The 17973-nt window shown below is 36.8% G+C and overlaps 1 protein-coding gene across 1 annotated transcript; it reads right to left on the bottom strand.

Annotated features, from left to right (window-relative positions):
• Positions 1 to 936: 936 nt before the first annotated feature.
• LOC123949074 (olfactory receptor 8B3-like) lies at positions 937 to 1869 on the bottom strand. The gene has a single exon (XM_046016385.1). It carries the CDS (start codon positions 1867 to 1869, stop codon positions 937 to 939), a length of 933 nt encoding a protein of 310 aa, XP_045872341.1.
• Positions 1870 to 17973: the final 16104 nt, after the last annotated feature.

Genomic DNA, 17973 nt, shown 5'->3' with positions numbered 1-17973 from the left:
AGGATACTCGAGACCTTATCTTTGTGCAGCAGTGTGACTTTGGGGGAATCATAACCATTCTGATCTTCACTTTCCGATCCATACAGTAAATATGTTTAGTTGATCAGCGATGTGCTACTTTGACTGAATAAATATAAAACCAACTCGGCCAAAAGAAGCCTCTTGCAAAATGATTACACAGGCAAAATAGATTAAAAATAATAGTCTTTATTAAAACTTCTATTTCTGCTGCTTAAAAAAGACATATTCTTGGGGCACCTAGGTGGCACATGTGCTTAACTGTCCAACTCTTGGTTTCAGCTTGGACTATGATCTCAGGGTCTTGATCTGAGTCATGAGATTGGTCTCCATGCTCAGCACAGAGTCTGCTTGGAATTCTCTCCTCGTCTCCCTCTTCCCTGCTCCCTCTAAAGTAAATAAATTTAAAAAACCAACAAATAAACAGATATATTGTTGCCAATCAGAGCAAAGAAAGAGGAGTAGACACATACTATCACACTATCGGATTTGTGCTTCTAAGAGCAAGTGTCAGATAAGAACAAGCCCAATGCTACAGTGTCAACTCTGTTGTTGCTCAGTTCAATAATTTAGAGACTATTCATCTTTTTCCAGTGGAAAAAAGAAGTTTAAAATGAAAAAAATTTTAAACTCAGATAACACATTCCTGTTTATAAATAGGGAAAAAGTGAAGGCATTGTGCAAATGATGAAAAAAAGAAAAAAAGAAAAAAAGACCTAGATATAAAGACTGAAAGTAAATTACAGAGAGAAGTCTCAAATCTCTTTGACCCTGTTCAGAAGAAAATGGGTGAAGGCTACCTCTGAAAATATTTTCATTAAACACATAAAAGCTCCCTGCTAGAAATAAAAGCCCAAAAAACAAAACCAAAAAATTCTCCCTGCTGTGTAACTAACTGCAGAGAGACATTCTTTCCTATTAAAAATGTCTCCTACTCAGAATTTTCCTAAGGGCAAGTTTAACATCTTTGTTTCTCAAGCTGTAAATGAAGGGGTTCATCAAGGGAACTGTGTTGGTGTAAAATATAGAAGAGATTTTCCCCTCATCCACAGACCCAGCAGAAGATGGTTTAAGATACATAAAAGCACAGGAGCCAAAGAACAGAGAAACAGCAATTATATGGGAGCTGCATGTGCTGAAGGCTTTGGATCTGCCCGCAGTGGAGTTGATGCGCAGGATGCTGGATAGAATGAAACCGTAGGAGACAAAGATGGTGACACTGGGCACAATCACACTGATGCCTGCCACAATCAAGACAACCAGCTCATTCACATAGGTGTTTGTACACGAGAGCTGCAGCAGAGGGAGGATGTCACAAAAATAATGGTTGATGGTTTTTGCATCACAGAAGGTCAGTCTCAGCATGCATCCTGTGTGAGCCAGAGCACCTGAAAATGCTATCAAATATGAACCAAGCAAAAGGATGGAACATACTTTAGGGGACATGGAAACATTATATAAGAGTGGGTTACAGATGGCCACATAGCGATCATAGGCCATTGATGTCAGCACATAACATTCAGAAATAGCAAAAAAACAGAAAAAGTAAAGCTGGGTCATGCACCCATGGTAGGAGATAATATTCTCCTTAGATGTGAAGTTAAGCAGCATTTTGGGTGTAAACACAGAAGAATAACAGAGGTCTATGAAGGACAAATTGAAGAGGAAAAAGTACATGGGGGTGTGCAGATGTGAACTGAGCCCTATTAGAATTATCAAGCCCAAATTTCCCAACACAGTGACCATGTACATGACTAGAAACAGACAGAAGAGGGGGAGCTGGAGATCTGGAAGGTCTGTGAGCCCTGCCAAGTAGAATTCAGTCACAAAGCAAGCATTTCCAGGAGCCATTCTTCTCTAAGGGGATCTGTCAGCATAGAAGGATAAAGTTAGAAAAACCCAGATTTTTCCACCATATCTCTTCTTCCAGGTGTGGTGTATGCACAGGGAAGATAAAACATTAGCCCAATCTGGAGGCACAAACTCCTTTTCCATTAACATAATATTGAGTGACTCAGACTTCCCCTTATTGGACTCTGTAAGTGAAGTAACAAAGAACTTCAAAACAGCTTACAGAGTAAAGGGAAATACTGCCAAATGTAAACAACTGTTGGGGGAAAAATAAATAAATAAGGCAGAAGTTTGCACCAGGACAGAACTATTTTTCTCTCCTCAATCATTTTCATTCATTTGAGCCCTCTCTTCAGCAATAAAACTGGAAGCTGAGACCTGGAGATGCCTTCTAATGCAGATTGGACTTGGTGTGGTAGAAACCAAGTAGATTGCTTCTACTCCAAAACTAAGGGACCAGTCTACAGGAAGTTATTGTTCCATGTCACAGAATCCAAGTCACAAATCTGGAGTAGCAAGAGTTTTCCTTTGGAGAGGAACTTAATGACCAACAGAATGCATTCCTTGACCACTGCCTAAAATATCTCTAAACACTCCCAGCTCCTGACAGATTTTTCTTAATTTCACTTGAGACTCAGGACTGCAAAACTGGGGAAAGTGACATACCTTTGATCCTCAGACTTCCATCTCAAAAAAGGAGGACATGAATAACAATGAAATTTACAAGTTCACCTACCTTAAGCCAGAAAACTTTGGTGCTTTCTTATCATTGTTATTACTCCCATTGTCATGGAAGGGCAATTTCAGACTGTGAGATTTGGTTCCTTTAACTCAAAGAAAATGCAGCCAACACTTAATTGCTGATACACGCTAGAAAATCTTTTAGAACTGTAGAGCATAATTTCTGATTAGGACTTTGAGTTCCCTCAAACAGTAGACAAAAGCAGTCTTTACTATTATCATTTTTGCCTCTTGGTAAGTTACAGAAGATTTAATGTGAGTGTGATTATATAATGTACTTGGTTGTAAACAAGGCAAAATCGTGCTCCATGTCTTCCCCAAGGGAAATTTCTAAGTGTAATCAGAAACTGTGGGGATTCTGTAAACACCCTGGACCATAATCTGTCTTCAGTTCCTTAGGGAGTCAACAATTTGATCAACTTTTCCCTTCCCTGGAGGGATCATACCTCCCCTCAAGGAATAGCCAAGACCCATTTTCCACTCTGCAAAATGGTGGAAGTGGAAGCCTTAATCTATCCTTTTCTACATGACACACTAATTCAAAAGCAATTTGTATGCTGAGTCCCTTTATAAGAAATCTAGAAACTGGCTAAGATGGTCGGGCACCCAGTGCATGCATGAAACTAGACATATGGAAGCTGTTAGGAAAATTCAAGATAACCTCTTGTCATAGTACCTATGTTGGCATAGCACATATGATTGGGACAAAAATACCCCAGTTCCTAGCTACTCCCTGGAAAAGGAAAGAGGTGTACCATGCATCCAAAGCCTCAAGTTGTTTAGGAGCTACCCATAAGACTAGCTTTTGACTGTATGTCTCAGAAAGGTGAGGGGACATGGAACGTGGCATAGTTTAGCTGCACAAGGTGAGAGAGAACATAGAGTGCAGTTTGGGTTGGAAATCATAATAGTTACCTGCCCACCACACACACATCCCACTGACTCAGCACACAGCTAGAAGTAGAAAACTCTTTTCCTCCAATCATTTATCTAATGACCCAACTTATTACAGAGCTGCCTGAGGAATTGGCTTCAGTCTTGCTTGTTTTGTTTTAGGGTGCTGATGGAACCTGACATACTCCAGAGAAATGAAGCAAAAAGGACAAAGGAAAGTCAGATGGAATGACAAGAAAAGTAAGAGGCTCCCACCATCTGCCAGGCTTACTTGTGGGTCTTCTCGAGTGCAAGTCTAGTCCGTGAAGATTAGGACAGGTAGACATTTTGTCTAATGTCCAGACACAAGCCCAGGGAGTCTCAATATTTCCCCAAATGGACAATATAAATCTCCACAAACTGTCCCTAATGAAAGGAAATATATCATTTACCTGACATAGAATTCAAAATAGCTGTATAATAAGGTTCACTGCAGTCAGAGAACAATGCATAGAAAAAATTGAGAATATGAAACAAGAGACAGAAACCTCTAAAGAATACCAAGCAGAAGTCATGTGGCTGAAGAACAGAATAACCAAACTGGAAAAATTACTGGAGAATTTAAACAGCAGAGTAGATCACTCCAAAGAAAGGACCTTAGAATTTTTTAAAACTTCATTTGAAATTACTCATCAAATTAGTAAAAGTAAGAATGAAAAATAGTAAAGAAATTAAGAAAATTATTGGACAATGTCAGGTGGACCAATGTATACATTATAGGGATCCCCAAAGAAGAGATGGGAAATGACCTGAAAGATTTCTCAAAGGAAAAATGGCTTAAAATCCCCAAATCTGTAGAAGGAAATGAACATCCAGATCCAGGAAGCAAAAACAATCCCCATTCCCACCCCCACAAAAAAAAAAAAAAAAAAAGTCTTCAAAGAAATCTACACCAAGACACATTATGATCAAATTACTGGAAAATAAAGTAAAGAAAAAGGGAACTTTCAAGGAGCAACAAACATGCAATTTATCCCATACAATGAAACCCCTATAAGAACATCAGTGAAATTTTCAGCAGAATTCAATGGATTTCAATAGAAATCTTGCAGAGGCTTTAACACTCTGAGTCACACAGGTGCCCCAGGATGATGTTTTTCTGATAGCACAATCTTCCCATTAGAAGATGAATAAGTTCTGGACATCTAATGAACACAGCACTATTATAGATAGCATTTGAATTCTTTAGAGGAGTGGTAAAGGCTAAAAGAAGAAATTGTTCAAAGGTTAGTAAGTTCAAAGAGAGAAAGAATTTTAAGGCTATTCCTTGTTCCTTCCCACCTACAGTCTTCTGGCTCTGAGTTATCAAAATTCTTTAACAAAGTAGCGTGAAAACATCTTTTCTTTTTCATTTAATTTTATTTTTTCAGTGTTCCAAAATTCATTGTTTTTTTAAAAATTTATTTATTTATTTTTTCAGTGTAACAGTATTTATTGTTTTTGCCCAACACCCAGTGCTCCATGCAATACGTGCCCTCCCTATTACCCACCACCTGGTTCCCCAACCTCCCACCCCCAGCCCCTGCATCACACCCAGTGCTCCATGCAATATGTGCCCTCCTTAATACCCACCACCAAGCTCTCCCATCCCCCACCCTCCTCCCCTCCAGGACCCTCAGTTTGTTTCTCAGAGTTCACATCTTAACAGGACAACCACTCCTTTGTTTTTAACTGCTAACCAAGTGGAATAAAAAGACTTAAATGCAAATGTAATAAATGTAATAAAGAACTCATAAAAGTGACATGTGAAAGTACAACAATGAATTAGAGTATAGAGATAAATGATTGCATTTAAATTCATGACAGGTGCATATATAGGACACATATATTGCAATGAAGAGAATGCAAAAGTAACTCATATTGATGATGGTCACTTGACTTTCAACATGGTTGCCAAGATGTTCTACAGAGAACCAATAATCTCTTCCACAAATGCTAGAACAAGTGGATGTTCACATTTAAAGAAATGAAATTGGATCCCTATCTCACACAAGACACAGAACTAACTCTAAGTAAATCATAGATATAAATGTAAGAAATAGTACTATAAAACTTAAGAAGAAAATATCTCAGCAAGACATTGTCACCTTGGGTTTGGCAATGACTTCTTCAATATGACACCGACAGCACAGATGACAAAAGAAAAAGATAAACTGGAATTTAACAAAATTTACACCACGAGATCCAGTGTATCCATTTAATGGTGTGTACTTAGAAAAAAAGAAGCCCATTGCCTTTACAATTTATAACATGGAGGAACTTTGAAAAGATTAAGCCAAAGAAGAAAAGCCAGTCACAAAAGACCACATATTATCTTACTCCATTTCCATAAAATATCCAGGGCATTCAAACCTATGCAGTCAGAAACTAGATTGGTGGTTGATTAGGTTGGGACTTCCTCTGGAAATGGTGAAAAGATCCCGAAATATACTGTGGCAATGCTTGCACAACCCTGTGAGTAAAACGTAAACCATTTAATTTAAATGTGTGAGTCTGCATTCTCCTCAAGGATTTGGATGGATTCCTTTCTCACATTGAGGTCCTTCATCCATTTGGAATCTATTTTCGTGTGTGGTGTAAGGAAGTGGTCCAATTTCATTTTTCTGCATGTGGCTGTCCAATTTTCCCAGCACCATTTATTGAAGAGGCTGTCTTTTTTCCATTGGACATTCTTTCCTGCTTTGTCGAAGATTAGTTGACCATAGAGTTGAGGGTCAATTTCTGGGCTCTCTATTCTGTTCCACTGATCTATGTGGGAGGTTGGGGCAACCTGAGGGTTTTGAAGGGTCAAGGGTGGGAGGTTGGGGGAACAGGTGGTGGGTAATGGGGAGGGCACGTTTTGCATGGAGCACTGGGTGTTGTGCAAAAAGAATGAATACTGTTACGCTGAAAAAATAAATAAAATGGAAAAAAAAATGTGTGAGTCACATCAATACAGCTGTCAACAGAAAAATAATACCAAACTCTAAAAAAAAAGATGAAACAAAAATAACCAGAAAACATTTTAAAGTGAATACAAATAAAAACAAAACTGACCAAAACATATGAAATATATTTAAATACAATGTTTACATGCAATTTAGGTACCTAAGTACCTGCAGTGGACAAGAAGAGATGTTTCAAGCCAAAGGTTTATACCTCTGTCTCATGAAACCACACAAACACAAAAATAAATAAATAAAAATAAACCCCAGGGGCACCTGCATAGCTCAGTCAGTTAGCAACAGACTCTTGATTTTGGCTCAGATCATGATCTCATGGTTGGTGGGGAGTCTGCGTGAAGATTTTTGTCCTCTGCCTCTCCTCCAATGCACTTGCTCTCCCTCTCTCTCAAAGTAATAAATAAATCTTAAAAAAAAAACCCAAATAAGCAGAGAGATTAAGATGAGAAGTGTAAGGGCAAAAAGCAATAAAATAGCAAACAAAGGACAATGTATAAAGTTAATTTAAAACCTCTGTTTCTGAGATCAATTAATGTGCTAATCTTCTAGTCAGACTGAATAAGCAAAAAAGAGAAAGTCACACATTACTGCTACCACAGAAATATAAGAAGTTATTACCACAGATCCTAAGGACTTAAAAGGAAAGTAAGGGAATATTATGAACAAATTTATGCTAATAAATTGACAACCAATTAAATGGATGTTTGCCAACACAAGCTTCCAAAGCTTACTTAAGAACTAGGTAACTACAAGGACTTTCTATCTATTAAAGAACTTGAAATTTCAGTTAAAAACTTGCCCATGAAAAAATCACTAGGTTTATTCATATAAATTCATTGTTAAATGCTTCCAAACATTTCCAGAAGAAATAACACAATTCTACAAAATCTCTTGTAAAAATTAAAAAGGATACACATGACAATTCATTCTACACAACGTGCAATACAATGATACCAAAGCCAAATCTGCACAAGAAAACTGGAACTACTGCAACTTCATGAAGATAGAAAGCTTCTTCACAGAAAAGTAAAAAATCAACAAAACTAAATGGCAACTTCTGAATTGGAGAAAATATTTGCAAATGACATGTTAAAGAAGGGATCAGTATCCAAAATATATAAAGAACTTATCAAATTTAACACCCAAAAAACAAATAGCCTAGTTAAAATGGGCAGAATAGATGAATAGACATTTCTCCAAAAACATATAGATGTCCAACAGACAAAGGAAAAGATGCTCAACATCATGACCACCAGGGATATAGAAATGAAAACTACAGTGAGATATAACACCTTACACCTATCAAGGCTAAAAATAACAACAGAGGAAATAACAGTTGTTGGCAAGGATGTGGAGAAAGGGGAACCCTCTTATACTATTAATGGGAATGCAAACAGGTGCAGCTAGTTCCTCAGAAAATTAAAAATAGTACTAACTTGTGACCCATCATCTAGGTGGATCCACCAATTTCACCTAGGTATTTACCCAAAGGATACAAAAATACTGACTCAAAGGGGTACATGCACTCTAATATTTACAGAAGCATTATCAACAATACCTAAGTTATAGAAAGAGCCAAATTGTCCATTAACTGATGAATGGACAAAGAATACATACATACATAATGACATATGTGTACAATGAAATATTACTCAGGCATGAGAGAGAATGAGATCTTACCATTTGCAATGACCTGAATGGAGCTAGAGACTATTATACTGAGTTAAATAAGTCAGTCAGAGAAAGACAAATACCATATAATTTCATGCCTATGTGAAATTTAAGAAACAAAGAAATGAATAGGGGAAAAAGAGAGACAAAGCATAAAACAGGTTCAATTACTAATCCACTTTCCACTTTCCTTAACTGAACTAACCTAACTTCCACCTTCAGACTCAGGTCTATACCAATTTCCAGGAAGGGTGCTTATCTAAGTAGGGGAGATATAAAAGGTTCTAAACCAATATTCTGTGATTCAACAAAAATTTACTGACTACTGAATCATCTTTATTTTTTTCTAAAGATTTTGTTTATTTATTTGACAGACAGAGATCACAAGTAGGCAAAGAGGCAGGCAGAGAGAGAGGAGGAAGCAGGCTCCCTGCGAAGCAGAGAGCCCAATGCGGGGCTCCATCCAGGACCCTGAAATTGTGACCTGAGCCAAAGGCTTTAACCCACTGAGCCACCCAGGTGCCCCCTGAATCACCTTTAAAATTGAATTATGATTGTGATATTTGGTTTCTATTTAATCATTATGCTTTATGATAGCTCTGATGATTATGCAAAAATTATGCCTAAAGAAGTTCTTTAAGAAAAGATTTTTGTCAAACAAACAAACAAATTGTAAAAACAGCAAGACAAAAGGAGTCCCTAAAGTATAAGGGAAGACAAATCAGATTAGCAGCAGATGTGTTAAGAGAATCTTGACTAGCTGGAAGAAAGTGGCATGATATATACGATGTGCAGAAAGGGAAAATTTTTCAGGCAAGAAGGTGCTATTGAGCAAGAAGGGCTATCATTCAGAATAGAAAGAGAGATAAAGAGTTTCCCAAAAAATTAAAGGAATTGGTGACCACTAAATATCAGCCCTACAAAAAATTCTAAAGGGGACTTTGAATGGGAAATTAAGACAAAAAGGGACAAAGACTAGAAAGGAAAAGAGAAAATCTCCAGAAACAACACAAAACAAGTGACAAAACACTAAATTTATATCTATCAATAATCATGTAGAATGTAAATGGAATAAAAAACATAGGGTATCAGAATGGATTAAAAAAAACTATATGCTGCCTAGAATGGACTCATTTTAGACCTAAAGACACCTATAAGTTTAAAGTGAGGGAGAGGAAAAATATTTCCATGCAAGGATGTCAAAAGAAAGCTGGAGTAGCAATCCTTATATCAGACAAACTAGATTTTAAACCAAAGCCTGTAACACAAGATGAAGAAGGGCACTATATCATAATAAAGGGGAATATCCAACAAGATCTGACAATTATAAATGATTATGCCCCCAATGTGGGAGTACCCAAATATATCAACAACTAATAACAAACATAAGGGAACTTATTAATTGGAACTTATTGATAATCATACAAGAATTGTAGGTGACTTCAATGTCCTACTTACATCAACAAGGAAACAATGAGTTTAGATGACAAACTGGACCAGATGTACATAACAGATATATTGAAAACATTTCATCTAAAGGAACAGAGTACACGTTCTTTTGAAGCACACATGGGACATTCTTCAGTGCAGATCACATACTAGGTCACAAAAAGTCCTCAACAGGTACAAAAATATTGAGATTATACCATCCATATTTTCCAATCACAACACTATGAAACTTGAAGTGAACCACAAGAAAGATATTGGAAAGACCACAAATACCTGGAGGTTAAAGTACATGTTACTAAAGAATCAGTGGGTCAACTAGGAATTTAAAGATGAAATTAAAAAAAAAAAAGCAATGAAAATGAAAACACACTGGTCCAAAACATTTGAGATGCAGCAAAAGGTGTCATAAGATGAAAGTTTCTAGCAATACAGGCCTACCTTAAGAAGCAAGAAAAATCTCAGAAAATAAACAACCTAGCCTTACACTTTAAAGAATTTAGAAAAAGAACAAATGTAGCCTAAAGCCAGCACAAGGGAAATAATAAAGATTAGATGGGAATAAATGATATAGAAACTAAAAAAAAAAAAAAAAAAAAAAAAAAAAAAAAGAACAGATCAATGAAACCAGAGGTGGTTCACTGAAAAACAATTAATAAAACTGATAACCCTCTACCCAGACTTATCTAAAAGAAAGAGGAAAGGATCCAAATAAATAGAATCACAAAAGAGATAGGAGAAATGACAACCAACACCACAGAAATACAAATGATTATGAGAAAACATATGAAAAACTACATGCCAAAAATCAGACGACCTAGAGAAAGACACATATAAACTATCACATCTGAAACAGGAAGAAACAGAAAACATGAGCAGACTGATAACCAGCAAAGAAATTGAATCAGTAACAAATGCTCCAAACAAACAAACAAAAAAAACCCCAAACCCCCCAACAAACAAAAGTTCAGAAGCAGATACCCTCACAGGAAAATTCTATTAAACATTTAAAAAAGAGTTAATACCTATACTTTTCAACCTAGTCCACAGAAATAAAAATGGAAGGAAGACTTCCAAATTCATTTTATGAGGCCTGCATTACCTTGATACCAAAGCAAAAGACCCCACAAAAAAGAGAACTACAAGCCAATACACTTGATGAACATGAATGGAAAAATTCTCAGTAAAATACTAGCAACTTGAATTCAATGTCACATTAAAAAAATCATTCATGACAATCAAGTGCAATTTATTCCTGGGCTGTGAGGTGGCTCAATATTCACAAATCAATAAACATTATATACCACATTAATGAAAGAAAGGCTAAGAACGATATAATCCTCTCAATAGAGGCAAGAAAGCATTTGACAGAGTACAACAACAAATTATGATAAAAAACCCTCAACCATTTAAAGGTAGAGGCAACATTGCTCAACCTAGTAAAAGTCATATATGAAAAACCCACAGGTAATATCATCCTCAGTGGGGAAAAGACAGAGCTTTTCCTTTGTAGTCAGGAAAAAGAGAGGAATGACCACTCTCACCACTGTTATTTAACATAGTTAGCTATCAGACAACAAAAAGAAATAAAAGGCATCCAAATCTGCAAGGAAAAAGTCAAATATTCACTGTTTGCACATGACATGATACTCTATATAGGAGACCCCAAAGAATCCACCAGAAAATTGCTAGGACTGATAGACAAATTCAGTTAAACCCTTATAAGAAATTCAAAACAATACAAAGAAATGGAGAGACATTCCATACTCATGGATTAGAAGAACAAAAACTGCTAAAATGTCTATACCACCCAAAGCAATCTACACATCAAATGCAATTCTTAACAAAATTCCAACAGGATTTTTCACAGAATTAGTAAAAATAATCCTAAAGTCTGTATGGAACCACAAAATACCTCAAAGAGCCAAAGCAATCTTGAAAAAGAAGGTAAAAGCTGGAGGCATCACAATTCTGTACTTCAAGTTATATAACAAAGCTGTAATGATTAAGACAGGATAGTATTGGCTCAAAAATACACACATAGATCATTAGAACTGAACAGAAAACCAAAAAATGGACCAACAACTGTATGGTCAACTAATCTTTGACAAAGCAGAAAAGAATGTCCAATGGGGAAAAAAAGAGAGTTCCTTCAACAAGTGGTGTTGGAAAAACTGGGTTGTGACATGTAACATGCAGTGGAATGAAACAGGACCATGGCTCACACCATACACAATAATAAATTCCAGTTGGACTAAAGACTTAAATGTGAGACAGGAAACCCACAAAATGCTAGAGGAGAACAGAGGCAGTAATCTCCTTGACATCAGCTGTACCAATCTCTTACTAGATATGTGTCCTAAGAGAAGGGAAACAATGGAAGAAGGTATTCAAAAATGACAGTACAAAGGGCTGATATCCAAGATCTATAAAGAACTCCTCAAACTCAACACACACAAAACAGATAATCATGTCAAAAAAATGGGAAGAAGACATGAACAGACACTTCTCCAATGAAGACATACGAATGGCTAATAGACACATGAAAAAATGCTCATCATCACTAACCATCAAAACGAAGGAGATTTTTGAGATACCACCTTACACCAGTTAGAATGGCCAAAATTAACAAGACAGTAAACATATGTTGGAGAGGATGTGGAGAAAGGGGAACCCTCTTAAACTGTTGGTGGGAATGCAAATTTGTGCAGCCACTTTGGAAAATAGTGTGGAGATTCCTTAAGAAATTAAAAATAGAACTTCCCCATGACCCTGCAATTGCACTACTGGGTATTTAACCCAAAGATACAGATGTAGTGAAAAGAAGGGTCATCTGGACCCCAGTGTTCATAACAGCAATGACCACAATTGCCAAACTGTGGAAAGAACCAACATGCCCTTCAACAGACCAATGGAAAAGGAAGATATGGTCCATGGAGTATTATGCCTCCATCAAAAAGGATGAACACCCAACTTTTGTATGAACATGGATGGGACTGGAAGAGATTATGCTGAGTGAGATAAGCCAAGCAGAGAGAGTTAATTATGATATGGTTTCACTTATTTGTGGAGCATAAGGAATAACACGGAGGACTTGGGGAGATGGAGAGGAGAAGTGAGTTGGAGGAAATTGGAGGGGGAGAAAAACAATGAGATACTGTGGACTTTGAGAAACAAACTGAGGGTTTTCGAGGGGTGGGGGGTGGGAGATTAGGTGAGCCTGGTGGTGCTATAATGGAGGGCACGTATTGCATGGAGCACTGGGTGTGGTGAATAAACAATGAATTCTGGAATACTGAAATTAAAAATAAATAAAAATTAAAAAACTAATGATGTACTTTGTGTTGGCTATTTGAACATAATTAAGAAATTGTAAAAAAAATAAATTATGGCAATGTCATCAAAATAAAACCCTTCTGCACAGCAAAGGAAACAATGAACAAAGCTAAAAGGCAACCTTCAGAATGAAAGAAGATATTTGCAAATGACATATTCAATAAAATGTTAGAATCCAGAATGTATAAAGACTTTATAAATCTCAACACTCAAAAAACAAATAATCCAGTTAAAAGATCAACAGAAGGCATGAATAGCCATTTCTCCAAAAAAAAAAAAAATTACAGATGGCCAACAGAAAAATGAAAAAATGTTCATCACTAATCATTGGGGAAATGCAAATGAAAGCTATAATGGATATCACCTCACACAAGCCACAGTGGCTAAAATTAACAACACAGGAAACAACAATGTTGGCAAAGGTGAGGATATAGGGGAACCCTCTTACACCACTGATGGGAATGCAAACTGGTGCAGCCACTCTGGAAAACAGCTGGAAGAGCCTCAGAAAGTTGAAAATAGAACAGCCCAAGGATTCAGCAATTGCACTACTAGGTATTTGCCTACAGGATACAAAAATCCTGATTCAAAGGAATACATGAACCCTAATATTTATAGCAGCATTATCAACAATATCCAAATTATGGAAAGAGCCCAAATATCCCTGGATAATGAAATGATCCAGAAATGTGGTAGAGATATACAATGGAATATTCCTCAGCTACAAAAAGAAGATGAAGGAGAAGGAGAAGGAGAAGGAGAATGAAATCTTGCCATTGACAATGTCTTGGAAGGACCCAGAGACTATTATGCTAAGTGAAATATGTCAGTCAGAGAAAAATCAACACCATATGATTTCACTCATGTGTGGAATTTAAGAAACAAGACAAATGAGCATGACGGGAAAAAAAGAGAGGAAACCAAGAGACAGATTCTTAACTATGGGGAACAAACTGATTTTTACCAGAGGGGAGCTGATTGGGAGATGGATTCAGTAGGTGATGGGGATTAAGGAGGGCACTTGCGATGAACCCTGGGTGTTCTATGGAAGTGATAAATCATTAAATTCTACACCTGAAATTAATATTACACTGTGTGTTAACTAACCGGATTTTTTTTTTTTTAATGTGGAGGAGAAAAAGAAAAGACTTTATTGAGAACATAGAAGGGTTAGGAAATTACATTATATAATATGTTATGAGAACTATCTTCCCTTTATATTAACCTAAACATATATAAATAACCTACTACAGACCTATACAATAGGTTTCGCAGGGACATTACTCCTCCCACAAACACTGGTGGAAATTCCTCAGTGAGTGTAGTAAAAGCATTGTGTCTGCTGCTGGCTTCTTCTGTGTGAGCCATTCTGTACATGGAAGGCTGTTCCCTTTACCTGAGTCTTTGCTCTGAGTCTTAGCTTTTTGATTACATTAATATTTCGCTTAAATCCAGGTAGAATCCAAGGTTTTCAACCATAATTTATTGTGAAAGTTAGCATACATACATATATCAAAGCCTACAAAATACACTTCAACCATTATTATGACTGAACAGCTTACAGTGACCCCTCAGACCTAAGAACAGACTATTCAGGGTCCCAGAGCCCTCTGTGTGTCCCTAGTCCTCCCATTCTCCACCACGGTACTGACACAATCATGCCCCAGCTTTTGTTCACAGCTTCGTCACTTAAGTGGGCCCTCATAATATTCCATGTCCAGCCAGAAAAAGGATGAAGAGAATGTGGAAGTGATTATTATAATATACCTTAGGCGTTTCCATATGTGGCGAAGGCCAGTAGAAAATAAGAATATAGTTACACATTCTAAATTAGGCAATAGAGCTTCCAAATGTAAAGTGGGAAAGATACTTTCCTCACATATTGCTTAGTTTAGCGTGTTGCTTTTATTTGTGTTCTGAGACTTTTTATTCACTGAAAACATTTTCATGATTCATGGATATTTAACAGTAATATGCTGATGTATTTAGAATCCAACCCAAGTCCTAGTCTCAGCTCTACCACTCACAAGTTGTAATTTAAGACAAACCATGAACACATCTGAGCATCAGATCTCCATCTATGAAATGAAAACTAAGCTCCCTCTCCTCTTTATCTCACATCATTTCTCCTGAAATACATAAACTGACAGAGGTGACAGAGCAGAAAAACTAAAACAGATTAAGAGCAAGTGTGACACCCTGCACATCTCGACATTAATATTTGAATGGGTTGTTTTAACTTCCTGTCAGAGAGAGCCTTCATCAGCCCCTTCCTGTGATGCCACCAGCAATCCTTCTTCCTGAGGAAGATGAGAGTCTCTCCCTCAGAAAATAAAACTTCACACTGAGTATGATTTTCATGTTTAAATCTACATCTTTTATACAACTAAGCCCTGCAGATAAACCAACTACTTCACCTGCTGGTCAGCTGATAAGACAGTGGAATGTCCCAGTGCATGAGACAAAAGCCAAGTATGCCAGACTCAGGGAAAAATACCACGTCTGTCCCTCAGCATGGACATCAATTCAACAAAACCAATTTTAAGAAGAAATTTTGACTATACAATGTTTACCTTAGAATCTATCTACTCTGTTGCAGTAAGAAAATCTACTTTAATATCTTTCCCTTCCTATGCCTATGTGTATTTGTGACATACACCACAATGCCACATGTTGCTAGGTACTCAGAGGTAAAAAACACTGTGTATGTGTGTGTTAGTACATATGTGCATGAATGTGTGTATGTGTGTTTCCAAGCTAATGATAGAAGCAATAAGCATTTCTTCTCCTAGATTCACAAGTACTTCCTGCTCAGCCCCTTGAACTATCTACCTGAACATGGGTTCCATACCATGCAATGGCAATGATCTCATAAAATATGACTTGAACACTATGTATGTGCATGAGTGTGTGTGTGTGTTTAAGGAGGCAGTGTCAGGAGGAGTGGAAAATGAGATTCAAATCAACTAGGGGGTTAGCAATTAAAAAGACATGGAATTCAGAACCTCTTGTACTTCTGTTTTTCATGACTCCTGAACCAGGGTAAACCTGATCCTGCCTACTCCAAGCCTGGTCTGAGCAACACCAGCAGCTCATGTATAGAAAATTTTCATGAAACAAATGCAAAATGTAATCAAATTTGCTTCCAGTTACGAAGTAGGAGGATCCTTTTTTGTTATTGCTCAGAAAGTCCAAGCTTTCACACTGATTCAGAGGCAGCTCTGTCCTAGGACATAGGTACAGACAAATCCCATGACTTCCCTGCTTGACTCCTAGCTGTCACAATTTCAATAGACTCATACTTCCTCTCATAACTTCTTCTATAGCCATTCACATAACACTCAAAAAAGAAAAACCATAAGGGATATTCTATGTTGTGTGTGTAACACACCTGATTTCATTCTCTACCTTTAAAAAAAAAAAGTCCCAATATATGCATAGTGCTTAAAATACCAACCAGAAAGCTATCAGCTAAGTTGCTTTTTACAAAAACTTTATGAATCTTAACTTTGGTTAACTGTTTATAATTTTTTTAAGATTTTATTTATTTATTTGACAGAGAGAGAGATCACAAGTAGGCAGAGAGTCAGGCAGAAAGAGAGGGGGAAGCAGGCTCCCTGCTGAGCAGAGAGCCTGAAGCAGGGCTTGATCCCAGGACCCTGAGATCATGACCTGGGCCAAAGGCAGTGGATTAATCCACTGAGCCACCCAGGCGTCACTGTTTATAACTTTTATAACAATTTTTAATGAGCTTTTCCTCAAATAACCTGAAAAAAAAAAGAATTTATCTTGAAAGGTAGTTTATTCTTTCTGCAATAAAAACTAATTTCTGAAAGTCTTCTGAAATTGAAGTAGATTGCATTTGTATTTTTGAGGTTTCTCAAATGAAAGGTTAATGACCAGGATTAACACATATGTTTAGCTACCTCAAAGAGTGATAAAAAAATACTAAAAAGTGGATGTACCAATGTAGTGATCCAAAGGGGCACATGCACCCAAATGTTTATAGCAGCCATGTCCACAATAGCCAAACTATGGAAAGAACCTAGATGTTCATCAACAGATGAATGGATAAAGAAGTGGTATATATACACAATGGAATACTATGCAGTCACCAAAAGAAATGAAATCTTGCCATTTGTGACAACATGGATGGAACTAGAGGGTATTATGCTTAGCAAAATAAGTCAATAGGAGAAAGACAACTATCATATGATCTCTCTGATATGAGGAAGTGGAGATGCAACATGTGTTGGTTGGGGTGTAGGAGAAGAATAAATGAAACAAGGTGGGATTGGGAGGGAGATACAACATAAGTGACTTTTATTCTCACAAAACAAACTGAGGGTTGCTGGGGGGAGTGGCGCAGGGAGAGGGTGCTGGAGTTATGGACATTGGGGAGGGTATGTGTTATGGTGAGTGCTGTGAAGTGTATAAACCTAGAGATTCACAGACCTGTACCCCTGGCGATAAAAATACATTATATGTTTATAAAAAAATTTAAAAATTATATAAAAAGTAGAAGTATCTTTGCAATGTCTATAATGATTCCCGAAGAGCAGGCATCATTTATGTATTGACACACTTTTTTTGATAAGGAAAACAATTTCATCAAAACAGAAAGTAAGTAAAGGAAAACAAACAAAATTGTAATCAAAATCAACTATTTTGTACAAATGGAACTTGTTAAATTAAAATGCAAGCATGTTCATATGGAGATCAGGGGATGTGGTATGAGAGGTCATTTTAAAACCATTAGTCAGTAAATCTATGATGACAGATTGTAACTACATTTATCACAGTGAGCATTTGGTAGTGTATGTAAATGTCAGATCACTATGTTGTACATGTGAAACTAATAGAGTACTGTATGTCAACTATACTTCAGTAAAGATAAATTACAAAACTAACTAAATAAGCCATACTCAAGGGTTTAGTGATACTAATCATTTAAAACAAAAACAAGACAACAAACCAGTGATGGTAAATTTCACAATACCTGAATCTTGACTGGAAATGAGAAAAGTGGTAAAAT

Source organism: Meles meles, chromosome 8 (assembly GCF_922984935.1).
Source record: "Meles meles chromosome 8, mMelMel3.1 paternal haplotype, whole genome shotgun sequence".
Classification (NCBI taxonomy): domain Eukaryota; kingdom Metazoa; phylum Chordata; class Mammalia; order Carnivora; family Mustelidae; genus Meles; species Meles meles.
Note: the sequence above shows the minus strand (reverse complement) of the source record. Positions and strands in the feature narration are given on the sequence as shown.

Excerpts from the sequence above, each read along its gene's own strand:
- LOC123949074 (XM_046016385.1), bottom strand. The coding sequence starts at position 1,869 with ATGGCTCCTGGAAATGCTTGCTTTGTGACTGAATTCTACTTGGCAGGG.